The 23,967-nt window shown below is 45.5% G+C and overlaps 1 protein-coding gene across 2 annotated transcripts in view; it reads right to left on the bottom strand.

Annotated features, from left to right (window-relative positions):
* The window catches only part of LSM14B (LSM family member 14B), a 47,225-nt gene extending 37,231 nt beyond the window's left edge, over nt 1-9,994 (bottom strand). The window contains exon 1 of one of the 2 annotated variants that reach the window (XM_078651588.1): nt 9,603-9,994. In XM_078651588.1, coding sequence (XP_078507714.1) covers nt 9,603-9,723 — 121 coding nt within the window. In that variant the 5' untranslated portion in view covers nt 9,724-9,994. The remainder of the gene's footprint in view (nt 1-9,602) is intronic. The other variant, XM_078651589.1, reaches the window with a different exon arrangement.
* Between the last annotated feature and the right edge of the window lie 13,973 nt (nt 9,995-23,967).

The raw sequence follows: 23,967 nt of genomic DNA, 5'->3' as shown, positions 1-23,967 counted from the left end.
AATGTAAACTTTTTATGTTTTCCTTTTCAAGATTTATTCATGTAGGCTTCCACATCAGTTCTCAACAGCCTGTTGAGTACTAATGTGGAAGCCAACATGAATAAATCTTGAAAAGGAAAACATAAGTTTACATTGATGTTTTATTGTGCGACACATTACCAATTGCTTGCTGTTATAACTGGGAGACCATATTGAGAATTGACGTGTGCTGGGGAGTGAATTGTAATTTGTGGAAGCTCAGGCTTTTTTCTGTGGAGTGTGGTGGTTCTCCACACCCTGCAGCACCATCTAAGCTAATAGTTCGATCCAGAATTATCTGTGTGATTCTGCCCAGAGGCGCCATACACCTATACCCAATACCACGTTTCGGCGCATTGAACTATGTTCTAAGACTGAATGGATAAAAAAAAAAAAAATTCATTGAAATTCAATGGGGAGAAAACTGAAATACTACACTGCTCAGCAAATGAAATTCTGCATCCCCTCCCTGACAATTTCTGGCCTACCCCTACTAACAATCAGTTAACTCCATCTAATACAGTGCGCAACCTGGGGGTGCTATTCAATAGTAATTTATAGTTGGACTCACATGTGAATAGAACTGTCAGTATCTGTATGGGTCTTATAAGAGCCCTACGTAAAATCCTCCCAAGAGCACAGGTGGTTAGAAGTCTAATACTGAGTAGACTACTGAAACGCCTTTTTACTGGAGCCACCAGCGACCCTGATTAAAAAGTTGCTGAGAGTTCAGACTATTGCAGCCAAATTAGCCCTCAAAAGACAGTTTAGAGCATCCACATCCTCAGCCTTGAAAGATCTGCACTGGCTGCCAATCAAGCAAAGGATACACTTTAAATCACTGTGCATCGCCCATAAAGCAGTAAATAAAATGGGCCCCAAGACACTGTAGGAAAAGTTCCTCTGGTATGCCCCAGCTAGAAACAGTCGCTCTACATCAGCAAAACTAGTCTGCACATCTTGCTTCAAGAAAACCTGAATGGGTGGTAGGTCATTAGCTCTGCAGCCTCACACCTAAGGAATAGCCTACCGTTTGATCTTAGACAAACGGAGAATTTACTAAACTTCAGAAAGAAGTTAAAACCTGGCTATTCCCTAGGGTTTAGTCCATCCATGCTGCAGCTATGACCATCTGGCGGTATGACAATGTACCACACATAGTGTCTACTGAGTAATCTGAAGCGCCAGGATACCCATGGGGTGACAGTGCGCTATAGAAGTCTCACATACAATACAATCACTCACCTAGGAATATCCATCACCCTGATCGCTCACACAGCTCAACCTTCACTCACATGGGCACACCACTCACATCACTCACCCTGCACTTTAACAGGTACACTACTCACCGGCACTCCATTCAGCAATCACACATGCAGCTCAACATGCTTGCACACAGGCACAATAGTCTGCCAGAACTCACTGCGATACCACTCACTGTGCACTAACTCCTCACTATGAGCTTATCAGTCACTCCAGCAACTCACCCGCAGTAATTCTTCTCACTAAGCATTCCTCACCCAGCACTCACATGGGCTCTGTGCTCACCTTGTACTCATGGAGGTTGCCCTGCACTCATTAGCACACCTTTTACCCTACACTCATACCACTCATGCTGCATTCACTCACTATTCCCATCACTTACACACTTACATGAGAACACGTCTCATGCTGCACACCAAGCATTGGCAAAGCACCTTGTTGTATACAAGTCTCGCAAGCGAAAGTGCATGCTGAATCAGCGCATGCGCTGCAGCAGACGAGACCTAAAATCTATTCAGCTCATGATTATACACATTTCTACAATGGCACCTCCAGAAACAATGCTCTTTCAATAGCACTAAATACCTAGTCCGATCCAAATGCAACTAAGTAGCCGGTGCAAGAGAAGAGTGGACTGTGGATGTGGGATAGTAATAGGACTGAAATCAGGGCTTGGGATTTGAGAAATGGTGCGGGATTGAGGATAAGTCTGAGACGGTGGTTATGAGCTGGGAATGAGTGGTTATGCGGTACAGAAGGCGAAAGTAGTCAAAAGCTGCAGAAGGTTGAACCAGGCCCAACAGGCTAAGCATGAAGCAATACAACAGAGGCTTTCGGCTCGTGAGGGAATAGAGTGGGGACTTCAGACGGACGATGTGTTGTGGGCGGAACAGTAGCACTTGTCCTTGAGTTACTTTTTAACCAGTTGCGTGCGCACGTCAGCCAACAGCAGTCGCGAGCACTACCGCGGAAGAGCTGCGCACGTCTGTTGGCCGACGCAGCCCTGCCCACTCTTTAGAACTCGCGCAGCGCGGCGGGATTTGTGCAGCGGAGGAGTTAATAGTGGGGAAAAAACTGCACAGATGCTTCTGCAGCATAACGGTGAGTGCCACGGCCATTTTGAAAGAGGGAAGATCCTTATTAAGAAACTATTCACCAACAGGATTAGCCCATCGATAAAAACATGGTCCAGACTGTATCCCTTACACACAGTGATCATGTTATGACGCTTTAGCAATATTAGTAATACTACAGCATGGCAGATTAGTCTTCCACTGTAAACTGCCACATCATTATGCTTTTTAGATAACTGAACTCCCCTCAAAACTACTCGGGTATGCTTCTCAAAGCTCTTCTTTATTTGCTCACAAAGTCTGATGGCTGGCTGCAATGTGAAGCCACGCCCAACAAATAAATCTCAAAAGTTTTGAAACACATCCTTTAACTATAGTGCTTTAAATAACGTGCATCACAGCTCTGTACAAGCATCTCAACTTTTCCAGACTACCACATGGCTTTACATCAAAGGTAGCCATAACATAGCTCATTATCCAGAAGCAGTGGATTTAGAACGATCAGTTTTATTCAAAAATCACATAGTATTACTTTCTTTCCCTTCATGCATTTTTTCCCCAGTAATCTTTCACAGTTCCTATCTACACCTATTGTGCTGTTGACTCCCACTGAAATATTAGTAAGTGAATGACGGTGACTACATGGAGGGGTAGTGCACAGCTGTCCTATTAGAAAGTATATTCATGCAACATGTATTTCCTGAATTAGTATGTGCTGTCTATAATTTGTTCACTCTTTACATGTTTAGCAGACTAAACAAGTCACTGCATGGACACTAAACTGCCCAGAAATATATATCATAGGCATGGACACTAAACTGCCCAGAAATATATATCATAGAAAGATGACTGGAGCCAAGAAACCTACTTTGTTTCAAAGGACCCTGCCCTATATCATGGAGAGATTACCTACAACTGAAAAGCACACAATACAGGAGACCTGAGCAGAGCCAGCGCTAGGCATGGGCAGCTGCCCAGGGCCCGGCACCTGCTTGCAGCCATGGGGACTCGCACCTTCGAAGACTACAGTCTTTTAAGTTTGTATTTTTTCTTTTTTGATTATTCTCCCCTACAGACCTGTCTGTGGGCCTAATGGATGCATCGGCAAGTTTATGACAGCAATTACTGTTAATTACAGTGCCCTTGAATGTGAAGGGTGTCATGTCCCTGTATCAATGAAAAGCAAAATATCCTGCTGGGCGCAGAGCAAAAGATAGAATGGCGGCACATCACAATGGAAACTGCTCACCTCACCTAGGACAAGTGGAAAGGGAGCAGTGGCAAATAAAATGGGTAAGATAAACGGAATAAAGTGGGGACGGGGGGGGGGGGATAGGTGTGAGTTCGGCAGTGAGACAATAGGTGCACGCAGAGGAGCAGAATCAGCATGAAAAAGTGTATGAAGCAGGGTTTAAAGTGTGCTGGTTCACTCAGTCTTAGACCTGGTAGTAAATTAAAAAGGGGCATTTAAAAGGGGCCCTATATTCAGGTCCTTAACTTTGCCTGCAAAAACATTGATCCACTGTCTGCACAATGAATGAAAGTTCTGAAAAGCAGGTGATGAAATGGGTCAGCTCTCCATTTTCGTGGTAACCCTCAGAGTGAAAAAACAAATCTTAACTCTGCAGCAAAGCCACCCTTCGCTCCCTCTAATGTAACTTCGAGACTCCTTAAAGTTCTTACACAGTCTCATGTCAGAACTGGAGCATTTTCAATATTATATATGCGGAAGCTGTTGCTTATTCATCTTATGCAACTAATAATCACTGACAAAGCCAATAGTACTGGCTTGTTTATCTGCAGGCAATGACAGAAGCAGCAAAGTACCAGTCGGGCAGAGCACTATGTCAAGTACAGATTTATATAGCTTAAATGTTTTGACTATCATTCAATCTTTATTTCGGCCATTGGCCATCAAAGATATACAATAAAACATGTATAAACACTATAAAATCACATACATGATCAATACAATGAAAACCTTGGGATACATGCTAATAAAACTGCGTTAAAAATGTGTACCTAAAATTAAGGGGGAGCTGGCATCTTCAGAATGCAAATGCGAGTGTACCAAACATTGGTGAGGAACTTTGCTAGTACAAATACAGTTAAACTGGAGACATCGGTTTTTAGGATTCTATACATTGGAAGGTACTCCCTGCCACCCAGATTTCTAATCAATGGTAAGAGCCAGTATTTCCTCGCTGCCTTATATGCTGGGCAAAACAGGACCACGTGTAAATCACTTTCCTCTGCCGCAGTGCAAGCCGGGCACTGCTTGGTAGAGGGAGGCGATGACCAGGAACTGGTAAAAGATCGTAAAGGCAGTGTGCCGTATCTCCATTGGAGAAACAGCTTCCTGGCCAACACGGGAGAAATAGCATCTAAAACTCTCTCGTGCCTGTACAAATCCTTGCTCTGCAAAAAGACAAAAGTTAGTGACCCTTCGGACTGACTACCTATGGCTGTGGCCAGTTTATATTCATGATAAACACTAGCCAAACCTTTCCTTGAGATATTTAATGAGGCATTAGCAGGGTTAGACCAAAGGTCTGGAAGCCCCAGTACCATACAAGAGTTTTGGATGTATTTTATCCAGGGGATCGATAGTGCTTTCGGGTTGGTCAATAGCTCCATTAATTCCGCCCTATAGGCGAGAAGTTCGTTGCTACTTCACAGCCTTCGCCAGAAGGCTATGGGTCTCAAGCCTAGTTCGTCAGCTATGGGGCGCAAGCCCAGATCTAGCCTCAGGGGAAGTAGCGGGGTGCTGGGCGGAAGTGCGACTATCTGTCTAATGAATTTGTTCTCTGTTAGAGACAGACTACGACAGGGTGTGTGTCCCCACAGTTCCACCCCATACATAGTAGCACCCCTTGCTTGCGCTTTGTAGATCTGGATAAGAGGCCCCAGTGGTCGGTATGTGGAACCATTTAGCATCCGCATAATTCCCCCTGTGGTCTGTCAATTTTAGATTAGCCCTGCTCTGGTGTGATCCCCAAGACATAGTTTCGTTCAGAGTTACGCCAAGGTAGTCAAAGGTGGAAACTCTCTCAAGCCGCGAGGTTCCCAATAGCGGATTTGGGCGCAATTTGTGACTTGGGTTCAAAACCATAAACTTAGTTTTGGCCGCATTAATTTCTAGGCCTCTGTCAGTGCAAAAGGCCACAAATGAGTCGAGGATCCTCTGTATCCCCATTGGGGTTTTAGACAGCAGCAGGGTGTCATCTGCAAACATAATTGCAGGCACCCTGCTGCCGTTCAATTTAGGGGCGTCAGTATATTCAGTTGCATTTAGGTGGGCGATCACCCCGTTGACAAAGAGGCAGAACAGGGTCGGTGCCAGCACACAACCCTGTCTAACCCCTCGGTCAACGGGGAATCTATCTGTCAGAGCCCCGGACCTCCCGCACCTCACTCGCGCATAGTTATTTTCATGCAATCTCTGCAAGATTATCAGGATATCCGGGAGAACCCCCATCTCAGCCAAGACGCTCCACAGTTTCCCTCTGGGCACCAGGTCGAACGCGGCCCGCAGATCCACAAAAATTGTGTATAGGCTGCCGCCCTCGAATACCGCTGCCCTCCAGTAAATGATATTTAATCGAAAAACCTGGTCCACCGTAGAAACACCCTTTCTGAATCCCGCCTGGTACGGACTAAGGACACCCAACTCTTCCACCCAATCTTGGAGTCGGTTCAACAATACCCTACCAAACAGCTTCTGCGCCACATCAATTAAACTGATTGGTCTGTAGTTGGCTGGGAGAAGAGGCGAGCCCTTTTTAAAAATGGGGACCACCTCCGCCCCCAGCCAAGTACTAGGGATTTCCATGCCGCTGAGGACTCCGTTAAACAGCGTGGCAAGGTAGGGCGCCCATACATTGGGCTCCTGTTTGAATAGGTCCCCGGGTAGGCCGTCCAATCCTGGCGCCTTTCCCGAGGTGAGTCCTGCTATTGCAGCCCTAACCTCCCCAATGTTATTGGATCTCCCTCGTAATCGGGCCACCCAGCACCGGTATCGGTGGTGGGTTCTCCCGGTTCAGAGCTATAGAGGGTTTGAAAGTGTGTCTGCCACACTTCTGGTGCAATATTTGGCTCGATTGCCGAGTGTAGATTCCCCGACCCCCCACTTACTATTCGCCAAAACATTCAGTGGTCCTGTGTCGCTAGGGACTTGGTGAGCTCTTCCCATTGACTCTCTTCCCATTCAGCTTTAGCATGGGCGGTACGTTTTTTGTATGCCCGCCTAAGTTCTCTTAGCGGTTACCCGCCTAGACCCTCCTTGATTACTCTAAGGAGTTCCCCCTTTGCTCTTCTACAGGCTACGTTGTACCATGAGGATTTACACGGCTGCCCCCTCCTTGAGTTCTGCATGTTACTAAAGAGGACGGGAGCCGCAGCCTTTATAAGATCCTCGTGGGCCTGGTGTAATTTGGCCTGTGAGTCCTCAATTCCCACCTTGGTAGCCAAGTCTCTCACAGTTTCCAGAATGTGTATTATCCCTGCATAAAGCCTCGGGAGTTTTCCCTCACTTGAGGCCACTTGTTCCCACCTAATCCTTCTCCTGTTGTTTTCCAGGAGAAGTTCAGGTTGGACCCCCTCCCCTGATGCCGCACGGGTTCGGAGCCCGGGATGGGTGAGATCAAGTTCAAGGGCATTGTGATCACTATCTAGCCTTTCCCTAACCCTAAAGTCTCGAATTGACGGCCAGTTCACTATCTGTACCAGGACATAATCCAAGCGAGATTCTCTTCCCACTCAGTTATAGGTGGTTCTGCTGGGTATGTCGGATCTAATACGCCCGTTACAGGCTCTAATTCCAAACCTCAGGGCAGGGGCTGTGATCTGTAATGCTACAGGAGTCCATGCCTTGGGGGGGGGGAGCTTCTACCGTAGGCACACACCACCTGGCCTCTTCTTCCATTGGGAAACCCTCTAACAGGCCTGGTAATGGCTCGAAATGAGAATTTAGGTCCCCTCCTACTACATAGGATAGATCACTAGGTAATTCGGATAAGTAATCCGAAAGTTCATCTATAGTGGATGATTCCCTGGCATTTCCAACTGGCCTAGAATAGATGTTTATTAGGACAAGTTTTGCTAGATTTGGCCAGGACAATAAAACCACGAGGATGTCATTGGAGGGGACCGGTAACCGTATGGCCTCGCAGCCTAGGTGGGATGCCACCCAGGTTGTGAGCCCTCCAGAAGGGCGTCCTTTTCCCTCCCACCTAGCAGGGATAAAAAATGACTGAACCTTTGTACCCATGTTTTACATTAGCCATGCCCCTTTGAAAGACCCCCGTAGTTTTTTCATCCCACTTAAAGCCCTGCTGTCAGGTCAGTATGTTGGCTTTTTTTGGCTAGTTGTTAACCTGCTTTATGGTCAGGTGCCAGTTTTTACTGTTGATTTTTATGACATTAAAGCAAACATTGCCTGCAGCAACTATGCTTTACAGAAAAACGTATACAGCAGGGCCTTTACAAGTTTAAAAGTGCCCTAGTTTGCAAACATTGGACCCTTTTTAGCTAACTCATGGGGGCCCCTTTTATTTTGGTACTGGGGCCTATTTTCTGTCCTAGTCTGATGCCACATGTGGCCACTGGAATTATGCAATTGTGCGGTAGCAGCAATTTCTGCATCATTATGCATTTGCTACATAATCCATCCATCCCCCACATAATTTAGCCATCTTCTGCCGCATAATTCCAGTGGTCCTGATGTTGGGGTAATGGCAGTGATTTTGTTCTTTACCCATTCTTTACTTAATCTTGCATTCCGCAAGAGTGGTAAATATTTCCAGCATGTGTGTTTCTGTATTTCATTTCACAGCATAATACTCTTGGATAGTTCACCCTTTGTACTGAGTTACATCCAGGTATTTATAACAGGTGCTACAGTTGAGCACTTTGGAGTAGAGGGTGCAGACAGTACAAGTTTCACACTGTGCCTGTCTGTGGGTCAAAAAGTGTTCAGAGAACATGATTGTTCAAAATATGGCCTCTCTGCAGAGCACAATGAGCAATGGCCCTGCATTGCAGTTATGATTCTATGCAAGCGTGTGTGAAGAGGCTACTTTTAGGTCAAAACAACAAGGTGAAAGTAAAATCATTTATTGTAGTTACTCATTTAGTTTAAACTGCTAACCACCATTGACAAATCCCAGTCGCAGCCGGCATGAGTGTGTGTGGGGGGGGGGGGGGGGGTCACATTTTTAGTTTATAAAAAAACAAAACAAAAAATGTCATTAGCATGTGAGGCTTAGGGGCCTCAGATGTTCCTATGCTGCCCGGGCCCCACATATCCTAGGACCTGTCCTGGACCTGAGCACGAGATCTGAACAGGGAGGGCTGAAGATCGGCTTTGTTTTCTCTTGTAACCTGCACTCTTGTCACTCTCTCGTCCTGTATTGCACCGTTTGCTACCTCATGTATTTTGTTTGCTCACAATTGTCACTTTTACTTCATGTAACTTATCGCCTGCTTTTGTAATTTGTTCATTTGTAATTTTCCGTTCCTTTGTGAAGCGCTCTGACGCCTTCGGGTAAAGTCCGCGCTATATAAAAACGCATAAATAAATAACCCCAGTCAAAACCATTAAGTAAACTGACAGGAGGAAGGCAGCCGCGTTCGCAGACTGCGGGCCCTTCTTCCACAGGAGCTCCGTTCTGCAGACTGCCCGCCGGGCACTAAGAGAGCTGGCGAGAGACCCACACAGATGTAGAGGCACTCATCCTACGGCTCGCCTGATTGGCTGCCCAGCGAAGGATCGCGCGACGCTCCACCCCCTAAAGGTTATGTTGTGATTTATAGGCTCCGCCTCCCACGTCCTCATGTGAAGCTGCAAGCGTGATGACGCATCCCCGAGCAGGCCATGCGAGTGGGTTACAATTGGTTGGCGTCTACAGGTGTCCCAATGATTATTGGTTAGCACCTGTGGAGCCGAGTAATAATTGGTTGCGCAGATTAAGCTCCGCTCAAGGCCGCAGCGCCTCACACTTACCCAAGCCCCGATGTTGTTTACCTGCCGCACCCGAGCCTTATGGCCGGGGAGCTCACGCTCGGCCTGTGCCGCTGCTCGGAATGTGTCGCACCTTCACGCGTCTTAACTTTACCCTCCAGCACCCCAGTGTTACCGCAGTTGCTCCCTCTCTCCGTCACCACCCGAGTCCAAAACCCTCGCCAGGCGCGCCCCAAGCCTCCAACAGACGCCCACCTCTCACCCCCGATACAAGCCTCCGTCCTCACCCTTGGCCAGCGCCACGGTGCTGCTCTCGGTGTCGATGGTGTAGAGAATGCCCTCGTAGCGTATCTGGGCCTTGGAGATGAGGCTGATCTTGCTCCCGATGTAGGGGGTGCCTGAACTCATCCTGCCCGCTGCGTCCGACCCGACCGCTCAAACACTCCGCTGCTCCGAGGTCCGGGACGCTTCCTGCTGGCTAACCATACGCTGACGGCTCCACGTTGAAATCCACTCGGTCTAAGTTCCACGAGGCTCCGCTGACCCACTCGGAAACGGCCTCGCTCCTCTCACTGGTCTAAACGCGCCTCTCCTCTCCGGCCCACGTCCTTCCCCCCGGGGTCTCCTACGCCGCGCACCCGCGTCCAGGCCGAGCCTCATATACAGAAGCGTCATAGGTGGGCGTGTCTCCATGGAACGCCTAGATTTATACCTGACGTAGGCAGAGTCTCGCTCCGCTCTATGGCAGCAGCAGTCTGACCCGTACGTCAGGATCCCAGTAACTAGTGACGTGCGGATAGCCCCGCCCTCACGTACAAGTGGGACCTGACGGTAGTATTGCGCATGCGCATCCTCCCAGCTGATGGAATTCCCCATATCAGTGACACTTTGCAAGACTGAACTATGGAAAGATACACATAGCATTTGAGACAGTTGGCTTCCTTTGGACTTACTATTTACAAAACCCTCCTCTTCTTGCATAGGACTTAGCTAGGCTATCAAGTTGAAATGTTTAAACTCTAAGCTGCTGTCAAAAAAACCATACGCAAGATCACTAAAGTCATCTGGCGACGCTAAACAGAACGGCTTTAATTCTCCAGGGCTTGCTAAATTTTTTTGGTAGAGGTCTCAAATTGGGCTTCTAGTAAATGTATATTCATGTGATTAAATGTAAATTGTGCGGCAGAGTGTTGTATTCCTTTAACTTGTGCGTTCTTTCTCTATGTTCTGTCTCCATGGTGCTGCTGCTTGTGTCTGGTGGATTCTTTCCTTGAGACTCGAACTGAAAACAGCTTCACTAGAGATCCTGCTTCTCTCCGTGGGTTTCTTCCCTGGAATTAATTACAAATAAGCCTCTTCTTCAATTCTACATGTTTTTGTTTATTGTTGTATGGCCAATACAACAATTATTTAGCGACAAGCGGTTTTGATTTTGGATCCACTGGGAGAATCTGCCCACCAGAGGGAAATTTGAATCATTACTAACTCACAGCTGGGAATAGCGCTGAGAGTAAGAAGCCTACGCGAACTTCTACAAATAGCGAAGACTTCTTCTTTATGAAACAATCGGTAAGCTTTCTGTATCTATTTGTAGCTTTCAGAAAGCGATTGGTTGAGCTGCTGAGCGGCTGCATTTTTCAAGCCGCAGCAGCGTTCCACGCTGTTGCGCGTGAAAAGCCGGGTAGGAGACAACGATTGGCGTTTGCTGAATCAGCCGTCACACGTCATCACGCGAGATCATACAACGTGACCTTGCGTGGCAGCCAAATTGTTTCCACTTTGTTGCCTGGTAACTACAAGAATTAAGCAGTCAGCTGCAGACTGCCACCGTTATTAATTCAGCGATTTATCAGCAACATTATCGAGCAGTATTGACGTTAAGGAACAGGTGAGGAAGTCGGGCCAGTTAATTTTACTATTTTACCAGCAAGAGTAACAAGTTGTTGGTACATTTTCGGGACAGTTTCTTATTCATTCCTATCAGCCTGAAAGACTAGTGCCTTTTATTCACTTCTTCATTATCCACTCAACAGGGCAAATACCTTATTATTGATTTATTCTACCATCTATATCACATTATGGCTTATCAAATTCAACCTTAGCAGATTAATCAATTTTTACAGAATCGTGGAAAACCTCCAGTAAAATGACAACAGTGGTACAAGTCTTTTGAAAGTTACATTATTGCTATGGTAAAGCTCCATGACAGTTTATACCCTGGAATGTTTTCACAGAAGCTAAAAAAAGGTTAGAAAAAAGATTAATTGAACAACCTAATATAATGGTAGAAAGACATGGATTTAACAAAAGAAAACAATTAGCTGAGGAAAGCATAGAAGATTTTATTTCTAAATTACACATTTTAGCAGCTAAGTGAGAATTGGGAGACATGTTGGACATTTATATACGTGATCAGCTTGTTTTTAATCCTGTTCTATGAAAGAAGTTTGTATGCTATCGATGTGGCTCAAAAACAGACATTGTGAATAATCCCATTTGCCCTGCTTTTGGTCGTAGGTGTGCCAAGTGCAAAAAGCAAGGGCACTTTTAGAGCGTATGCAGATCTAATGTCAAGAACAGTAGTACTGTTCCCATGAGGGTGAATGCAGTTTAGAAACTTGAAGACAATATGATTAATAATTTGATATTAAATGTTAACCTCAATGATTCAGAGGTATCTTTTAAAGCACCTCTAGGTCAAGCATGCATTGGAAATGTTTATCTTGAAATTATGGCAGATTCAGGTTTACCAATTACTATACTGTCTGATTTGACTTATTACAAAAATTGTTTTCCAAATAAACTCTTTCTTTCAGATGTTAATCCTAAAGCATTTAGCTGACAGGACATATACATGGTAGGTTATTTCCATGAAACAGTGAATCTTTTGGGTAGATCTATAGCCACTAAAGTTTATGTATCTAAAAAGGGACGTGACATTATTGGATGGCATGATCTGGGAAAAATGGGTATCAGGCTCAAACCTGGTAGTGATACTCCCATAATTCTAGGAGACATGTCCATTGCTTCAGTCAATGTATGAACAAATAATAATTCACAATAATTGGATGCAATTCTTAATAAGTACAAAGATGTTTTTGAGGACAAAATAGGTTGTGTCAACGGTGTAGTACATGACATTAAGCTAAAACAAATGCTATACCTGTTAAACATAAAGTTAGGAGTGTACCACTCAGTGGTAGGAAGGAGTTAAAGGATCTTTTGGATTGTACGTGCATGGACAACATTATTAACCCTACTGATTCATCAGAGTGGGTTTCGGCTGTGGTCTTAGCTAAAAGAAAAATAGAAATGTGTGTCTATGTGCAGACTTACACATATTGAATAAGAATATTCTTGTGGATTGCCATCCTTTGCCACTTATTCAAGAAATGTTAATGGCAGTCGGTCAAGCTACTCATTTTTCGCTTATTGATCTTAAATCGGCGTATCACCAAGATGCACTTTCTGAAAGATCCCAAGATTTAACTACATTTATCACACCTTTTGGTGCTTTCAAATATATGAGGCTTCCTTTTGGAGGAGCTTCAGCAGCTAGCGTATTTCAGAAATTAATGGACTCGTTGTTTGGAAGCGTCAAAGGGGTGCATGCATTTCAAGATGATATCTTGATATTTGGTAATGGTATTAATAAATATAATACTGTTTTAGAACAAGTTTTAAAGATTTCACATGACAAAGGTATGACAGTTTCCAAAGAAAAAGTAATTTTTTTTGTGAAAGAATTAGAATATTTAGGTCATTCTATCACCTCTGAAGTTATTAAGCCAAAGAAAAACGTAATTGATGCCATTATTAACGCTCCAGCACCTGTGGATAAAGATTTTCTGAGATCTTTTTTGGGACTCCATGAATATTATGCACGCTTTGTGCATGGTTATGATTATGTGTTGAGCCTCTTAGATGTTTAACCTGTAAAAGTTAAACATTTATTTGGTAACAATGTCATGAATATGCTTTTATTAACGTTAAGGACATGTTTAAAAATGCTCCTACCTTTCAACCATTTAGTTATGGTTTAAAATGTACTGTCACTGTGGATGCAAGTTCTTTTGGACTAGGAGCTGTTCTTACTCAGTTGCATAAAGGGAAATAATGTACTATTGCTTTAATTCCAAAATCTAATTACAGCACAATAGAAAGGGAAGCCCTTGCTTGCTCACGGCTGTTAAAAAATTCAAGAGTTATCTATGGGGTAATGCTTTTGATCTGTTAACCAATCACAAACCCTTAATCTAGTTGACGAATGGCAATGGTACAGGTTTGGCATAATCAAGGTTGTTTAGGCTCATATCGAGATTGCAAGGATACAACTTTGAGATTAAACATATATCTGGTGGGTCTAATTTCTAAAGCAGATTGTTTGTCTCGTTTACCTCTTAAAGACACTTTAGATATCTCTGAGCAGGTTGATGACGAATGTGTTGTCTCAACCATTGATGCTTCAGAATGCACCCTTGGAGTTATTTCTGAGAAGGGTTGGATTCAACATTATGAAAATTATGAAATTCTCAACAAGGTTATCAAATACATTGTCAATGGTTGGTCACCAGTTAGAAATTTAGAAAAATGTTTAGTTCCTTATCAACAATTGTCTTCTGAATTAAGTATTGAGAACACTTTAATCACTAGACATGGTTTATTTGTTCCACCACAGAAACACATTGAACTTTTGGTCAAAGCTGCACATATTGGTCATCCAGGTATATCAGGCACACAAAAAATTGCGTAGCAAGTTTTATTGGTGGCCAGGTATGAATGTTTTTGTTGAGCAATTCTTAACAAGTGTCCCAAAGGCTTAGTATCTGATAAGCATTGAAAACCAACAAAGTTTCTCTTTGTGTTAATAGTCTACCCAATCAACCTTGGGAAACATTAGCCATAGATTTTTCAGAACCATATAATGTTTTGTATTGTGATATGAAATATCTTATTGTACTCACTAATTATTAGTCGAAATGGGTTACTTACTATTTTGTTCCTTTTCCTACTACTGACTCTGTGATTGATTTTTTGGAAAACATTTTTGCACTGAAGGTTTTCCCCAAAAATTAGTGTCTGACAATGGTACACATTTCACATTTAAGAAGATAGTTGGTTTCCTAAACAAATATTGTATTAAACACGAAAAAAACACCTCTGTATTTTCCAGCTGCCAATGGTTTAGTTGAGAGATCTAATACATTTTGTAAAGAAGGCATTCAGACGGCGTTAGCATCTGGATTAGATATACGTAAGTATTTAAGAGAGAAAGTTTGAAGTTATCTCAACACTCCACATTCTCTTACAGGTTTTTCTCCTTTCTTTCTGTTGAAAGGTAGAGATGCAAAATCTATTTTAAATCCTGTTTTGATAACAAAATGGACTCAATTTCAAGGATGTTGGATTGAGCTCTCACAGATCTGTGGATAAATGTGTTATAGGAAATTTTGAACACAGATACAAATCTCGTAATGAATTCCATTCTAAGGCACAGAAGGAATTCGTTGTTGGTGATTGGGTCATTGTAAAAAAAAACCTAAGAAAATCAACAAAGGTGGATCTAAGTAGTCTGATCCTCAACAAATTATAAGAGTAGCACGTTCTGCTGTCCTATTGAACAATCACAGGTGCTGGAACAAAAGTGCTGTTGTAAAAATTGAACCTTTTCAAAAGGACATTATTGTTAAGAAAATGCTTGACAGAGAGAATGCTATGGATTGTTCATCTTGGGATTTTGGGAATGTTATCTCTGATCAGAATCACATTATTGAACAACATGATTCTATTTTTCCAAACCCCATTTTCTCCAACTCTGATGTCATTTCAAATTGTTCTAATGAAGATGTGTGTGATAATTGCACTAATTATTGTACTAATGTGTGTATTGACACGTTTTTAGTTCCAGATCCACCTTCTGTTGTTATAAAGAGAAATGTGGTTATCCCTGCTAAGTTTAATAATTATTATTTGTATTGATGTTTTGCTTAGTTCAATGATTTTTATATGTATTGACGCTTTTACCTCATTTTTATTTTTGTTTTACGAAGGGAGATATTGTATCCCTTTTACTTGTGTGTTCTTTATGTTCTGTCTCCATGGTGCTGCTGCTCTCCGGTGGAATCTTACCTTGAGACTTGACCGGACAACAGCTTCACTGGAGATCCTGCTTCTATCCGTGGGTTTCTTCCCTGGAATTAATTACAAATAAACCTCTTCTTCAATTCTACATATTTCCGTTTATTGTTGTATGGCTAATACAACACAGAGTCTATGACAGTATGAACTTCTAACTATGTGGGCATTTTAACATACATTTATACTGGCCAGTACCATATAATGACTTATTGCCAAAGCTACGTTTTTACAGTATTTCTTTATAGTATTGGACAGTGTTTTAATTGAAGTGAAACAGGTGAGATCGGTACTAAGTAGATGTTTTGGTAGTACTGCGAGAGTCTTTAACCTTCAACACTTTATGTAGACTAGGTAGTAGTTTGTGGAAGAGGATGTAGTATGCATCTGTGTATTGTGCAGATACATCCTGCTTGTGCATGTCCAAGTGTTGCGGATGTGGAGTAGAGTGGTACCTTGTAGTGAGAGATACGAGTACATGAGTGCTTATTGGTGTGAATTGGAGAAAGCAATATCCTGTAGCAAGAAGTTGTATGCGGGGAGTATTCCATCATATGCAAAGTTGGTGAGTGTATTACCCTGTTGTGAGAAATTACATCAGGGAGTACCTCGTTGAGTGGGAATATGGGGGAAAATAGTGGCCCAAAGTGAGAAGTTGAATGGGGGAGTAACACACTGTGGAATAAAATAAGTACAATGTTGCAAGAAGTTGCAAGGGGTATTAGACCGTTGAGTGAAATTAAAGTGCCCCATGGTGTTGTGGGTGACATAGCCACACGTTTTGCATATGTGCTCTAGGACCAGTCATCATACTGTACAATGAAAAGGTTTGTTAGAAGTGTTTTACTGGAGGGAGAGCACGTTTGTTATTGTTAAAGTGGTGCTTTTTAGGGCTCGCCTTTACCATTCCGAAGCAATGGGAAATGCTCGAAATGATCGTGAAACCACCGCTTTTTTTTCGTGGCATTTTCTTCGAGTGCACGTACAGGCACGCGCTTTTGGCCCATACACTTTCATGGCCATCTGTTCCTCAATGTCCCTCCCACCCTTCGTTTGATCTTGCCGTGAGTTCAGGCTAATGGCCCTCCCCCCTCCCCCAGCACAGAGCGCGCATCGCGGGCGCACAGCACATCAAAGGGCTTCTCCCAGCGTGTGCTGTGCGGCTTCTCCTCCCCTAATTATGTGGCCGGCCGTACTTGTGTTTCCCGGCCGCTCTTGTTGGCTTTGTGAGCTGATGGCATGTTTAGTTTACACACACAACGTTTCTCTCGATTTTCTAGTTGTCTGTATTAGGAATATATATATTTTTGGGCTTTTCTAACAAAACGCACCTAGCTGTTGGCATTTACTTTAGAATTCACGGATACACACGGAGCAGGTACAGCACAGGCAGCAGCAGTGCAAGCTTCCAACACACATAGAACAGGTACAGCACAGGCAGCAACAGTGCAAGCTTCCCTCACACACAGAGCAGGTACAGCACAGGTGGCAGCAGTGCAAGCTTCCCTCACACACAGTGCAGGTACAGCACAGGGAACAGCAATGCAAGCTTCCCTCACACATAGAACACGTACAGCACAGGCAGCAGCAGTGCAAGCTTCCCTCATCACGGAACAGGTACAGCACAGGGAGGAGCAGTGCAAGTTTCCCTCAGACACAGAACAGGTACAGCACAGGCAGCAGCAGTGCAAGCTTCTCTCACACATAGAACAGGTACAGCACAGGCAGCAGCAGTGCAAGCTTCCCTCACACACAGAACAGGTACAGCACCGGCAGCAGCAGTGCAAGCTTCCCTCACACACAGAGCAGGTACAGCACAGGGAGGAGCAGTGCAAGCTTCCCTCACACACAGAGCAGGTACAGCACACACAGGCGGCAGCAGTGCAAGCTTCCCTCACACACAGAGCAGGTACAGCACAGGCGGCAGCAGTGCAAGCTTCCCTCACACACAGAGCAGGTAGAGCACAGGCAGCAGCAGTGCAAGCTTCCCTCACACACAGAGCAGGCACAGCACAGGCAGCAGCAGTGCAAGCTTCCCTCACACACGGAACAGGTACAGCACAGGCAGCAGCAGTGCAAGCTTCCCTCACACACAGAGCAGGTACAACACAGGCAGCAGCAGTGCAAGCTTCCAACACACATAGAACAGGTACAACACAGGCAGCAGCAGTGCAAGCTTCCCTCACACATAGAACACGTACAGCACAGGCAGCAGCAGTGCAAGCGTCCCTCATCACGCAGCAGGTACAGCACAGGCATCAGCAGTGCAAGCTTCCCTCACACACAGAACAGGTACAGCACAGGCAGCAGCAGTGCACGCTTCTCTCACACATAGAACAGGTACAGCACAGGCGGCAGCAGTGCAAGCTTCCCTCACACACAGAACAGGTAAAGCACCGGCAGCAGCAGTGCAAGCTTCCCTCACACACAGAGCAGGTACAGCACAGGGAGGAGCAGTGCAAGCTTCCCTCACACACACAGCAGGTACAGCACAGGCAGCAGCAGTGCAAGCTTCCCTCACACACAGAGCAGGTACAGCACAGGCGGCAGCAGTGCAAGCTTCCCTCACACACAGAGCAGGTACAGCACAGGCAGCAGCAGTGCAGGCTTCCCTCACACACAGAGCAGGCACAGCACAGGCAGCAGCAGTGCAAGCTTCCCTCACACACGGAACAGGTACAGCACAGGCAGCAGCAGTGCAAGCTTCCCTCACACACAGAGCAGGTACAACACAGGCAGCAGCAGTGCAAGCTTCCAACACATATAGAACAGGTACAACACAGGCAGCAGCAGTGCAAGCTTCCCTCACACATAGAACAGGTACAGCACAGGCAGCAGCAGTGCAAGCTTCCCTCACACACAGAGCAGGTACAGCACAGGCAGCAGCAGTGCAAGCTTCCCTCACACACAGAGCAGGTACAGCACAGGCATCAGCAGTGCAAGCTTCCCTCACACACGGAGCAGATACATCTCAGGCAGCAGCAGTGCAAGCTTCCATCACACATAGAACACGTACAGCACAGGCAGCAGCAGTGCAAGCTTCCCTCACACACAGAGCAGGTACAGCACAGGCATCAGCAGTGCAAGCTTCCCTCACACACAGAGCAGGCACAGCACAGGCAGCAGTGCAAGCTTCCCTCACACGCACAGGCAGCAACAGTGCAAGCTTCCCTCACACACAGAGCAGGTACAGCACAGGTGGCAGCAGTGCAAGCTTCCCTCACACACAGTGCAGGTACAGCACAGGGAACAGCAATGCAAGCTTCCCTCACACAGAGAACACGTACAGCACAGGCAGCAGCAGTGCAAGCTTCCCTCATCACGGAGCAGGTACAGCACAGGGAGGAGCAGTGCAAGCTTCCCTCACACACAGAACAGGTACAGCACAGGCAGCAGCAGTGCAAGCTTCTCTCACACATAGAACAGGTACAGCACAGGCAGCAGCAGTGCAAGCTTCCCTCACACACAGAACAGGTACAGCACCGGCGGCAGCAGTGCAAGCTTCCCTCACACACAGAGCAGGTACAGCACAGGGAGGAGCAGTGCAAGCTTCCCTCACACACAGAGCAGGTAGAGCACAGGCAGCAGCAGTGCAAGCTTCCCTCACACACAGAGCAGGCACAGCACAGGCAGCAGCAGTGCAAGCTTCCCTCACACACGGAACAGGTACAGCGCAGGCAGCAGCAGTGCAACCTTCCCTCACACACAGAGCAGGTACAACACAGGCAGCAGCAGTGCAAGCTTCCAACACACATAGAACAGGTACAACACAGGCAGCAGCAGTGCAAGCTTCCCTCACACATAGAACAGGTACAGCACAGGCAGCAGCAGTGCAAGCTTCCCTCACACACAGAGCAGGTACAGCACAGGCAGCAGCAGTGCAAGCTTCCCTCACACACAGAGCAGGTACAGCACAGGCATCAGCAGTGCAAGCTTCCCTCACACACGGAGCAGATACATCTCAGGCAGCAGCAGTGCAAGCTTCCATCACACATAGAACACGTACAGCACAGGCAGCAGCAGTGCAAGCTTCCCTCACACACAGAGCAGGTACAGCACAGGCATCAGCAGTGCAAGCTTCCCTCACACACAGAGCAGGCACAGCACAGGCAGCAGCAGTGCAAGCTTCCCTCACACACAGAGCAGGCACAGCACAGGCAGCAGCAGTGCAAGCTTCTCTCACACACGGAGCAGGTACAGCACCAGCAGCAGTGCAAGCTTCCCTCACACACGAAACAGGTACAGCACAGGCAGGGGCAGTGCAAGCTTCCCTCACACACGCAGCAGGTACAGCACAGGCAGCAGCAGTGCAAGCTTCCCTCGCTCATAGAACAGGTACAGCACAGACAGCATCAGTGCAAGCTTCCCTCACACACAGAGCAGGTAGAGCACAGGCAGCAGCAGTGCAAGCTTCCCTCACACACAGAGCAGGCACAGCACAGGCAGCAGCAGTGCAAGCTTCTCTCACACACGGAGCAGGTACAGCACCAGCAGCAGTGCAAGCTTCCCTCACGCACGGAACAGGTACAGCACAGGCAGGAGCAGTGCAAGCTTCCCTCACACACGCAGCAGGTACAGCACAGGCAGCAGCAGTGCAAGCTTCCCTCGCTCATAGAACAGGTACAGCACAGGCAGCATCAGTGCAAGCTTCCCTCACACACAGAACAGGTACAGCACAGGCAGCAGCAGTGCAAACTTCCCTCACACACGGAACAGGTACAGCACAGGGAGGAGCAGTGCAAGCTTCCCTCACACACAGAGCAGGTACAGCATAGGGAGGAGCAGTGCAAGCTTCCCTCACACACAGAGCAGGTACAGCACAGGGAGGAGCAGTGCAAGCTTCCCTCACACACAGAGCAGGTACAGCACAGGCGGCAGCAGTGCAAGCTTCCCTCACACACGGAGCAGGTACAGCACAAGCAGCAGCAGTGCAAGCTTCCCTCACACATGGAACAGGTACAGCACAGGCAGCAGCAGTGCAAGCTTCCCTCACACATAAAACATGTAAAGCTCAGACAGAAGTTCTACTTGTTTCTTCTCTCTCACACACACACACACACACACACACACATGCACAGATATAGCACAGGCAGCATCAGTGCAAGCATCCCTTGCATAACCGGTGCAGCACAGGCAGCAGCAGGGTGCGCGCGCACACACACACACACTCCCCCCCCACCCCAACACCATCCCCTGCATAGAGAACAGTTACAACACAGGCAGCAGCTGTGCAAGCTTCCCTCACGTCGAATATTCCAGCACTGACAGCAGCATTGCTTGTTTCTCTCACACACCAGGATACAGCACAAACCGTAGCAGACAAGCTTCCATTAGTCTCAGTACAGGAAGAGCCTCCTTCATATTAATAATTATAATCATTATTAATGCAATTATTTTTAAATGAACATTCGCATAGCGTTAACAAACACTACCAAAACAAAATCTCTTGGTGCTATTAAGTCAACAAGGACTACAAGTAGAAAGGGCGTGTTTTATGCACCACTTGCAGGTTGTCAAAACACATAAATTAAAGGCATTGTCATTTAGAATGCCAGTAGCTCTCAAAATCTCGCAAATACGAGACCTATTGCATTGCAAATACAAATGCAGGCAAAGACAGAGTTCAAAAGTCAGATGCTTTCCGAGAGCGCCTGTTCGTGCCCGAACCCCCTTCCTGCTTGCTGCTTCTTTTCTTCTTTCTCCCCTTCGTAATAAAGTGGCAAAGATGAAAGACTCCTCCATACATTTTTAACTGTTTTAATCCTTGTTCAAAGCGCTATTTGCTCTACACTGTAAAATGTTTTGTACTTAAAGGCGCAACACGCATCTCAAGTCTGTCAATTCAAATATTCAATTGTTTTTTTAAGGAAATGCATTTCGCAGTCAACCATGAAACTGAAGCCTTATGCCAACAACATCCTACTAACTCACTTATCGCCCTGCATGTCAATTTCAAATTTATCACAAGTGGTTATAGAATTCAAGGTTCTCATGATATACAATAAACTGGCCAAAGTGCAACTCAATGTCCATGTCTAAATATAGGACTGCACACTCTATAGAAGACTACATGTCAAGTGGATTACAAAGAAATTGAATTATCAAGGCATTTTAACCAGCAGGAATATACATGAGATGATTACAAATAACCTTAAACCATTGCAGAAATAACTATTCTAGTGAAATAGTAAAAATTGCAACTCTCCCTATGGAGTAGGATTGAAAGCATTACAATGACAGTCTTACCATGGTCCAACTATGCCTTCGATATACTACCCTTAGGAGTACCTTGAACCACAACAAATTGTATAAATTGTATAAGGTTGCCAATTATCAACAAGCATTGGTATAGCCAATAGGTCTCACTTTTGGGAACTTATAAATATTTAGTTATGCAGCACAAAATCCTTGGTGCAACAACAACTGTTGCATGGCTAAACACTTATAAGGTCCAAAACGGCGAGACCTATTGGCTATGCCAATGCTTGTTTTATTATGTTTACAGATAATTGATTCAGGCAGTGTTGTGTTTCAATGGTGGTGTTTAATGTAGCTCTAGTGTGCTGTAGGTGAGTACTTATTTACTGCTGATGTGGTGCAGTGTCAATGGTGGAATTGCTGGAACTCTAGTATTTGATTGTTGTGTTAATCATTTTCGGTATGAGTCTACTGAAAGCTGTGGTGAATATGTTTGGAAGTCATCACAACTTTTTCTGGCACAGTTTCCAGAACAGAAGGCATGGTACTGTTGTGGAAAAAATACACTTTACTCAGGTAATACCAGAATACAGATTTATGCAGAGATGCCAGGGTAGTGTGTTGAGCCTTGGAGAACATCATCCACCAGTCTCCTCCTGAGACTGAAGACTGGGCCAGTATTTATAAAAAACATCTCAATGGTCAAATGTCATCTGGATCCCCATACCACGAGGCCTGTGCAAATATAGTGTTTTACAACTTAACAAGTGGCAGACATAATTTAAGCAAGGATTTGTGCAATACGAAACAGTTCCAGCTTTCCACAGCATGGCAGTAAGCAAAATGCTTAATAGTTCAGCCTTGTACAGTGATATATGGTAAGTGATCTGTTGGGAAAGGAAATGTCTCAAAACAGAAACAGCTAGTTTGCTTTCTTACAGGGTCAACACAGAACTAAAAGTGACCTTCACAGATATTCTTGGTGTTGGGGGGTGAAGCACTGGTCAGGAGATCAAAGGACATGACTTTAGATTTGCACATATGTAGGAAAGTAGAACATTTTGTGGTATGGTTGTGAGACCTTACCATGTAATATTATCACAATGCCTCAAAGATGATCCTTGCATTCTATGTCAGGACCGGAGGCTCCCATTATGCTTCTCTTTTCTTTACTACTTATAAACAGCAGCCAATTACAGTAACGTTTTTAATAGTTTCACATGATACTATAATATCACGTGACCAGCCATAGACCCACTGCCCTACATAAACCCTTCACAGCATCTCAGTGTCCTCTTTCTTTGCTGCTTCGCAGCCCGTTATGTGCACTTCAATTTTGTCCATTAGATGTGGTGATTTAACTTGCCTAATTTTGATTATGGTGTACTGATATGCTGATTTAAAGATAGTAGCACGGATCACGCTGCCTAAAGTTGTTTATTGTGCATGTATCAATAAGTCTGATTTCAAGATAGTAGCGCAGTGCGCACACACGTTTGTTAAAAAGAGAGCATTGGGCGGTAGGCATAACTATTTACAGTGTGCTGGGAGGGCTTTGCCTCCCGACGGGGCGCCTGGCATCCGCATCTTACCAGAGTGTCGAGTGGTCCTCTCTTTATTTCAATGAGGGGGCAGCACTGCACATGCACAGTGGCCATTTTATCTGCTTTCAGTAGTTGAAAGGCTTAAATTGAACGCGGGGAACCTCGTATACCTGCTCCTTTTTTTTCCAGACCCTTGTGGCTGCTCCCATTTGACGCCCTACAAGCTGATCCTCAGCAGGGTTGGAAAACACTGCCTAGAGTAGCAGACCAGCCCTCCCTACACCATATATTTACTCAGTCCAGTGATTATGTGACCTGGCTTGCTTGGGGTTGGTTCTACTCCCCCGTTATTTCTCCTGATTCAGGGTGTCACCACCCTAGTTTTACAGTGTTGGTCCTTGGTCTTATCCTGCTGGGACATTTCTACTGCACTGCAGAAAAACAAAGTATGGCACATTTTTATGAAGAGGACTATTTCTAATAAGGAACCCTTGGGGTCCCTGGCGCAAGACCTGGTAAATGCACTGGATGTGGGGGTGCGGCATTCTGTCAACCGAGCCGTGGTACGGGCCATTGAGCCATTAAAACATCATCTCTGTGGCTACACCGAACAGCAGGGTTGCTGCCTACCACCCCATTGCACCCTAGGACCAGTGAAAAGACCGCTAAGGGTCCCCACGCAGCAGATTTTGCCAGGTTGGCCTCCAACCTGAATTCGGACCGCGATTATAGTGCCTCTTCAGAGGCAGAGGCTCCCCACAAACAAGTGCTTCTC

The sequence above is a fragment of the Lissotriton helveticus genome, chromosome 7, assembly GCF_964261635.1.
Source record: "Lissotriton helveticus chromosome 7, aLisHel1.1, whole genome shotgun sequence".
Lineage (NCBI taxonomy): Eukaryota > Metazoa > Chordata > Amphibia > Caudata > Salamandridae > Lissotriton > Lissotriton helveticus.
This window is presented reverse-complemented; position numbering and strand designations above follow the sequence as displayed.